At 38.6% G+C, this 9,171-nt stretch overlaps 1 protein-coding gene across 1 annotated transcript; it reads left to right on the top strand.

The window, feature by feature from the left end:
* Positions 1–6,586: 6,586 nt before the first annotated feature.
* On the top strand, positions 6,587–7,601 carry LOC132773103 (olfactory receptor 5F1-like). Its single transcript, XM_060772057.2, has one exon. It carries the CDS (start codon positions 6,627–6,629, stop codon positions 7,599–7,601), a length of 975 nt encoding a protein of 324 aa, XP_060628040.2. The 5' UTR covers positions 6,587–6,626.
* The last annotated feature ends 1,570 nt before the right edge of the window (positions 7,602–9,171 follow it).

Below are 9,171 nucleotides of genomic sequence, written 5' to 3'. Positions count from 1 at the left end.
AATTATTTAGCAACAGGTCATTTTCTTTTGAAAGGAAAGAGAGAAACAACTTTTATAAACAACTATTGTACTACCTGCTGGAACTCAAGTAACCTGATTCACATTATTACTATGTAAACATCCCTTTTCTTCTACCCATATAAAAGGAATCCAGTTCCTTCTGCCAAATAAGGTGTAAAGAATTACACGGTGGTGAGGGATAGAAAATATATAAAAGCGTGAAAATAACAGGAGATGCCAAAAATTAATATATTAGAGATTGTACTAAATATTATGTGTCTGCTCTAAAACAAATGATGTATAACAAATATATTGAATTATGACAACATAAATAAAAATATATTTTTAAAAAGAATTACAGATTTGTTCCAGATCTTGATGTGGAAATGTAAAACCATTGGTAATAGAGAACCTTGTGGGATGAACAATTTCCAGCAAAAGCATAGCATAGAGTTGCACTGGATGGCCTAGGAAATGCCTAGAGAGGACATCTGTCTAGGCATCACTGAGTCCTCCAGTGCAACTTCTGGTAGACGCATATCACAGAATCTTCTGGAGGACCTAGAAAATGCAGAGAGAGGAAATATTTTGTCAAAAACAAGTAAATGAAACCACAGATACCTGTCTCATGAATATGGGGATTGTCCTGCGTCTCCTTTATATATATAACAGAAATGAAAACACTTCATAGAGAACTTCCAGAATTTGTTGTTTTTTTCTAATCTAGTAGAGTACAGTGCTCTAAACTAGAATGGCACTCTTTTAAGCCAGCAAGCACCATCCTTCTTCTCTTCCATTGTACACTGTACAGAGAAACAAAAGACATTCTGAGTAAATTTTTTATAAATATAGAACTGTGAAATAGTTTGATGGCAAATGTTCAGCAATCTCTCAGCAGATACGGGTATATAGAATGTTCACAATGTGAAAAAAAGGACTTACCTTCAAACTGTGTCTTAGATATGAAGCTTACTGGACATTGTGGGCCACACAATTTCTTAACATCACCTCAAAAATGCTTGTGAGGGTGATGTTGATCAAGGAGAAATCCTTGACCAATTTGAAGAAAGACTGGACTTCTTTGTTACCTTTTTCCACATCAAAGATGTGGAAAAACTTCTACTATTGGTTTTCTGATTTGGAAGAGTATTATTATACAGTAATATTTTAAAGGAACAGAAAATTGTGAAGTTAAAATCAATAGGCAGAGAGTATGAAGCTTATAGATCAGTTTTTGACCTATATATGTGTAGCATGTGTTTAATATGGGGGTGTGGTGGTTAGGATGATGTATTTAGATTGTGCTCTGCTAGTTGTTGTAGTTTTGTTTTTGTGAGAGGATATTGTGGGATATTTGTTTTGTGTAATTTCTTTTTCAATGTATGTTTTTGCTTGTCTGTATTTTTTTCCCAGCTACTGGTTGTTTGATGTATGGTTTATGTTTTATAATGTTTTACATTTCATTAGTTTTACTCTTTTAACATATTTTACTGTTATATGTTTGTAATTGTGTTATTTGTAACCTTTGTTTATATTGGGTTTTGTCCCCATGTAAGCCACCCCGAGCCCCTTCAGGGAGATGGAGGCAGGATATAAGAGTAAACTTATTATTATAGGTTTGATTTTTTAAAATAAAATTAATGTTAAGATAGATGCTTGTGAGGACAAAATGGTAAGCATCCACATATGGCATGACAACGAATAGAAAGGCTGGAAACTCAAATGGTAAAATGACATTCCTTTTTGGATATTGCTGATATCAACAGAGATTAGAATCTGAGAACTTCAATATTAATGGATATTTTACTGGCAAATATCTATATGCTGTGATTGCAAATCCAATCAGCTGTTGAAAGTTGCTGTTCAAATACATAGCATATCATCACACACTGGAAAATACTGTAGGCTTATTTGTTTTATAATAAACACAAAAACTGGAGGTTTAAAAACCTTTGAGCTTCATTTCACAGTCATTATTTAGCAAAAATTATATCCTGTACATTCCTTCATTTTATGCTGTGTAACATGAGAAGAATGCTGAGCATTCTGAGAAATGTTGCTCATCTCTTAACAAGTTTAATTATATGGCTTACCAAAATTTATTACCACCGTAAAAGCAGAACTTGAAAATGCATAATTAAAATGAAATTATTTCTCTTCACTGATTAACTTGTTCAAAAAATTGAGTAATGTCTATCACATTCTATTATTTTAATTAAATTACTTTTCAAAAGTATTTTGGCAGCACACCACTTTAATTAATATAAAGAGATTTCTAATGTAACAATTTAATAGTTAATATATTTTGACAATGAGTGTTTTAAACTGTTTTTATAGATGCAGAGAAAGTATGACAGGGCCCTGCTTCTGCCTGTTACACCAGATATCTGTTGCACTAGAGCCCTGAAACTCCTTTTCACCACAAACCACACTCTGTCCGGATTATTCAGTAAGTAAAAGTTTATTTAGAGAAGATTATATAAAAATAAGCAAATCTAAAAAACAGAAACAAAGTTCCAAAAATTATTTCTAAGACAGCCAAGATTCCAGCATTCTTTCGGATACAGTCTCAAGAGTCAATCCACAGATATATCCATAAATATGGCAACATGAATCCAAGGCAGGCACTCTATGCCACACATGAACTAGAAACGAGAAGGCACGGCAGGCTCTGCTCACATTCCTCCCAAAGTGGAGGGGAGGCACTAGATGGCGCTTCCTCCTCCACCATGGGGAGAAAAATATGTTTTGGACAACTCCAATGGGGCTACCTGCACTTTCCTTCCCTTTTCCCCATATAATGGGAGAAAGGGTAGCAGGGCAATGCACATTGCCACCCTTTCTCCCATGTGATGAGGGCAAGGTGCTAACACACCTTGTCCTGTCCCCACCATATGATGGGGGTAGAATGGAGGGCAGACAGGGCACCACAAGCCACCCCATGCATCTTTCCGTTTGCTGGCAAAGCAGCACTTTCCAAAAGGGCCGTGTGAAGAGGTCCTTAGTCTTTATTTCTTGAGGGTGATGTTATTTTGGGGTACTGAAGTCTTAAATTGTTCATTGTTTATTCTTGACTTGAAGCCAATCAGGTTCTAGCTGGTTGGAGTAACCACACCTCCCCCTCCCTCCCCCAGAGGACCTAAGTCTTGTAAAAGAGAAGGCTATCCTTTAGGATTGTATAGGAGAGGCTGTCCTTGAAATTGACCTAAAGTGTCCCACGGCCCATGTGATGAGGTCCTAGGTCTAGCACTGAGTGTCAGGGACTGGAACCTTTGTATCAGTTCTCAGGGAGAAGGGGAAGAATCTCTGGGTAAGAGAATTGCTTTGAAAGAGAACTGCTTTGAAAGTTCTGCAAGCTCTAACAATAAAGTGGTAGCTGTTGACTATCTAGAAAGTGCTTCATAGTCTTCATTCTGGCCAAGAATAAGGTAACAGAAAACCTCCGAGTCTTTTTATTCCTCAAGGATCAAGTCTCTCAAATTAGTGAGCAGTGCTCCCTCATGAATACCTGCAAAAGAAATATAAGAAAGAAACAGTCTTTTTAAAGTCAGTTAAGTGAGTAGAGCCTAGGCACAAAGAAGATCAACACCCTCTAAGGTTCGTGGATGATTTACTGCCTTGAAAACAGAAATGTGTACTGTACTTTTCACGTGTAAAAGAAATTGCTTTTATGATGCTGCAAAACTGTTCAACCATTTGTTGACTTTCTTCTTGCTCATTCAGATGGCTCATTTATGATTGCAGCTGGTCAGGTGAACTTTCTCATTCTTTTCCTGACAATATGTACGTGCCTGAATGAAAGTGTGCTGGGAAAGTGTGTGTGAGAGACCGGTATTACATGACAATAATGAAAGCATAATGGGACATTTATTCATGAATTCTGGTAAATTTCCAGTAGCTTAAGTGTCTTCTGTACTGTTTAAACTCATGCACATGCTTTTGTAATAAACAGAAAAATGACAATTTTCCCATTTTGAATGAACCATTTGAGCTGGCATTCTGTACCCCCTGCAATGTGCAGATGGAATAATGATATAGACAGGTCCCTCTTACTTAGTAGAATCAACAGGGAAACTTATATGCACAATGGCACAGTCACACTCTGAATTAAAGATACATGTGTGTGATGTGTGTGTGAATCTTTTTGTACCCACACACATATATGCACACAGTAGTGATGTAGGCTAACACCAGAGGAGATATAAAATATGCTGATTACTTGCACTCGTTAGAGTTCACATTTATTTCCTTGTGGCATACACATGTTCTTTGGATTTGCTGCCACAAGCACCTACATACAAGCTGGACTTAAGGTCTCCATAAATCTATTGGTACTTTGCTCTCTGCAGAATTTTTTGAAAACCAGTGGGGCAAGGGAACAGATATCCATCTAAATCCAGATATGCGTGTGCTGAATCTGTCCAAAGATATATGTTCAATTATCACTAATTAAAGCTGGCAACTTTGTAAGAAGTGACTACATTTATGTTTTGCTTTGTTTTGTTTTCTAGGAAGAAGCAGGAGCTCAATGGACAACTGTCTGATTAGGGCTACTCAGGCAACTCTTGCTGTGTACTGCCTTAGGTGGGAACTGTCGATATATGTAGTGCCTGTTTCACCAGAAGATGACAACCACCTTCCTAGTCTTCTTTGTCCATCTAGAAATAAAGTGAAAATTCTTACTCAAGAGTATAGTAATAAAATTAACAAATATGAAACAGTTTAAGAGCCCTATAGCAATAGTATCCAATGCTGGACAGCAAAATCCACTAGAATTAGGAAGGGGCAGGGATGATCATATACAATGGTGTAGTAAAATCATGCCCCTTATGTAAAATACCATATGTACTCGAGTATATGCTGACCCAAATATAAGCCAAGGCACCTAATTTTACCACAAAAAAAAAATTGGGAAAACGTATTGACTCAAGTATAAACCTAGGGTGAGAAATGCAGCAACTACTGGTAAATTTAAAAATAAAAAGAGATACCAATAAAATTACATTAATTGAGGCATACAGCTTCTCCTCTTCTCTCGGCACAGCAACCCAGAGAGGAGAGGCCGCGACCTTTCTCTTCTCCTCTCTTGGCACAGATCCAGCTGGGTTTCTGTGCCGAAAGGGGAGGAGGCATACAGCTGGTAGAAGCCCTGCAAAGGGCTCCTTTCAACCTCATGCCTTTCTGCCAGGACCTTCATTCAAGTATAAGCTGAGGGGGCCTTTTCCAGCATAAAAGTTTGGGTGTGATCCTGGACTCATCGCTGAGCCTGGAGCCCCAGGTTTCGGCGGTGACCAGGGGAGCATTCGCACAGTTAAGACTCGTGCGCCAACTGCGACCGTACCTTGGGAAGTCTGACTTGGCCACGGTAGTCCACGCTCTGGTTACATCCCGCCTTGATTACTGCAACGCTCTCTACGTGGGGTTGCCTTTGAAGACGGCCCGGAAGCTTCAATTAGTCCAACGGGCGGCAGCCATGGTATTAACAGGGGCTGGGCGCAGGGAGCATACAACTCCTCTGCTGTACCAGCTCCACTGGCTACCGATCAGCTACCGAGCCCAATTCAAAGTGCTGGTTTTGACCTTTAAAGCCCTAAACGGTTCTGGCCCTACATACCTATCCGAACGTATCTCGGCCTATCAGCCCACCAGGACCCTAAGATCTTCAGGAGAAGCCCTTCTCTCTATCCCACCTGCTTCACAGGTGCGGCTTGTGGGAACGAGAGATAGGGCCTTTTCTGCGGTGGCCCCCCGGCTTTGGAATGCCCTCCCTACTGAACTAAGATCAGCCACATCGCTAATGGCATTTCGGAAGAAACTAAAAACTTGGATGTTTGTGCAAGTCTTCAATTGATTTTTGATGTGATGTTGTTTGACCATGGACTAGCAATCAAGGATAATGAATTGGACTACGATTTAAACGATGAGATGTCTCGATCTGTATTGGTGGCCCAATACTATGTATGTTTGTATGTTTTCTTAATTTTAATCTATATGTTTAAAGTGAATTGTATATTTTAACATGTTGTAAACCGCAATGAGTCGCCGCATAGGCTGAGATATTGGCGGTATACAAGCGTACCAAATAAATAAAATAAATAAATAAATAAATAAAACATGTGCTGAAAAACTAGGCTTATACTCGAGTATATACAGTAATAACTCAAATGAATGCTAGAGAGAGCTTGAGGTTCTGTGAAATGGTGGGAGGCTAAAGCAGGATATGCCAACACAGCCATTTAGTGCTTGGCACATGGTAAAATCTAAGTTTGCTTTTTAGGAATTTTTTTGTCTGAATATTTTTGAGCCATGGTTGATTGAATCTGTGGATTTTCAGGGCCAACTGTTAATATTAATTCATATATGTAAAATATTAGGAATATCACAGACGTCTGTATGTCATTTAATACCCTAGACTTTATGTTGAACTGTGTTTTATTTTTTAGTTACAGGTTAAGAAGACAAAGCAAATAGTATGATTTGGTCTACAATTTAAGGGGAGCATGCAGTGAACAAAGACTGAACTTCACATTACTAAACATAGTATAACTATATTATTATTATTCTGAAAGTATCAACAGTCCAGATTCGTTCACCACAAACATCTCCTGGGAACTTTTGTTATATAGATGTCTATAGAAAATACCAGTGTGGTGTCTGAATTTATTTTTCTTGGATTTGATGATCAGCCAGAACTCAAGATTCCCATTTTCATAATGTCTTTGATCATCTATATTATCACCGTGGTGGGCAATCTGGGACTTGTTTTGCTGATCAGAAAGGATTCTCAGCTTCACACGCCCATGTATTTTTTCCTTGGTAATTTGGCTGTTCTTGATTTTTGCTACTCTTCCAGCATTACTCCTAAGGCTTTGGAAATTTTTCTTTCAGAAAGGAGACCCATTTCCTTCACAGGCTGCTTCATCCAAATGTATTTCTTCGTGGCTTTTGCAACTACTGAATTCATCCTTTTTGGGCTAATGGCCTATGACCGTTATGTGGCCATCTGCAACCCTTTGCTGTATACATCTATCATGTCCCACACTCAGTGTATCAAGATGGCAGGCGGAGCATTTGCAGGTGGCTTCCTGAACTCAATTATTCATACCACTTTGGTAGGTACTTTGTCTTTCTGCCAGTCTAATGAGATCAACCATTTCTTTTGTGAGATCCCCCCACTCCTCAAGCTCTCATGCTCTGATACATTTGTGGCAGAAATGCTTGTTTTCATTTGTGCTGGAGCCAACCTGTTGGGTTCTCTCTTGATCATACTGAGCTCTTACACTTGCATCCTTTCCATGGTGTTCAAGATGAAATCAGCAGAGAGTCGCCAAAAAGCCTTTTCCACGTGCAGCTCTCATTTGGTTGCTGTGACTATTTTCTATGGAACTTGCCTGTTTATATATTTGCAGCCTAGTTCCAAACTTTCAGATAATCGTAATAAATTTGTCTCTTTGTTTTATGCTTTCATCATTCCTATGCTCAACCCCCTGATCTATAGTTTGAGGAACAAGGAGGTGAAGGATGCACTGAGAAGACAAATGGATAAGAACAATTTTCACATTTACTCTATCTGCTTTGTCAATACTTTTTCAAGCCAATAACTACAGCAAATTGGATCAACTAGTAAATAGCTATTTAAGGAAAGGAAGCTCAGTCCAAATAACTAAAGCAGGCATTTGTGTAATTTGTTTTCTGCATAGGATCTTATCATATATTTACCCTTACCTACAGCCCACTTAGTAACTGCTTACTAGATGACTTGGGGGCAGAAAGTAGCAGAAAATGCAAATGTATGCAATTGTCAGAACTATTTACTCCTGGCCAAGATGAAGGGCAAGAAATTAGAAGGTAAATCACAGGTAGGGAGCGTAGAAGGTGCTGCCTTGAAGCCCATTCTTAGGGAAAGGGGAGTTATAGATAATGTGTTTCATTTGATTGAGCTGCTAAACTTTGTATAAGATCTAGGCAACAGCTGAGATAGTAAAACTGGTCAAACTTAATTAAAACCCAGAGAAACTGAGATTGGCAGAATCTCTACATCTCTAGGGACCTAATCACATGGACCTTGAGAAACATCGGGGGACATCTGTCTAGAAAAGGAAATCATACTGTTAAATCCCCAATCGCCCTGTTTCAAGTTCTGTTTTCTTATCACACATGTTTTCTTATCACACATGTTTCTCTCTTCAGGTTTTTGCCTGTTGTTGCCCACATTCAAAACCATCTAATGGGGAATCCTTCTGGCATGCACCAGGAGTTCAGAACAAAATTATTCATTCATGTTCTGAACTCCTTCCTTTCAGACCTCTCTTCAGCTCCATTTCAAGGAAGAAAGGCAACAAATAATGGCTGGTTTTAACCTATAAAGCCCTAAAGACTTCTGGCCCAGCTTACCTGTCCAAATGTATCTTCCTCCATGAACCATCTCGAAGGTTATGATTGTTGGGGAAGGCCTTGCTCTCAGTCCCACCATTCTCGCAAGCACGACTGGTGGGGTTGAGAGACTGGGCCCTCTCAGGTCAGCCCCTCCCTCCTGTCCTTTAGGGGAAAATGAAACAAATGGTTGTGGGATCAAGCATTCTTGCAGCAGGTACAGCAACAAAAATGAGAGTGATTTTATGTGACCAATAATGGACTGATCTTGGATTATAATTTTGAACTTGCATAATTTTTGAATTGATCTTTTAATAATTGATGTTTTAACTGTTTGTAACTAACTGTTATGTATAATTTATGTGTTGGCATCTAACGGTTGCCTGTTGTGAAGCCGCCTGAGTCCCACTCAGGGTTACAAATGTGTGAAATAAATAAATAAATAATGGCTGGAAATAGAGAAATGTCATCTGATGGGCTCCATGCATTTCTTTTTTTTTCTTTTAAAAAATATGTTTACCTGCCTCTCTTTGTGGCTCAAGGTGGGTTATAAAACAATTAAAACACATAAACATTGCAAAAATGCCACAAATACACATATTAAAATGTATGTCTATAAAAGATACATATTAAAACATATGTCTATAAAATATGTATTAAAATACACAAAACAGAGATTAAATAAAGGATACACACTTAAAATTCATGTTTAAAAACTGTCCGGGTAGGCCTTTTAAGTTCCAACAGCTTTTAAGTGCTGACAGCTCATTTAGCTGTTGGAGCTCTTCTGGGAGGTCA

The sequence above is a fragment of the Anolis sagrei genome, chromosome 1, assembly GCF_037176765.1.
Source record: "Anolis sagrei isolate rAnoSag1 chromosome 1, rAnoSag1.mat, whole genome shotgun sequence".
Taxonomy (NCBI): Eukaryota; Metazoa; Chordata; class Lepidosauria; order Squamata; family Dactyloidae; genus Anolis; species Anolis sagrei.
This window is presented reverse-complemented; position numbering and strand designations above follow the sequence as displayed.

What these genes read in the sequence shown, in the direction of transcription:
- LOC132773103 (XM_060772057.2), top strand. Translation starts at nt 6,627, where the DNA reads ATGTCTATAGAAAATACCAGTGTGGTGTCTGAATTTATTTTTCTTGGA.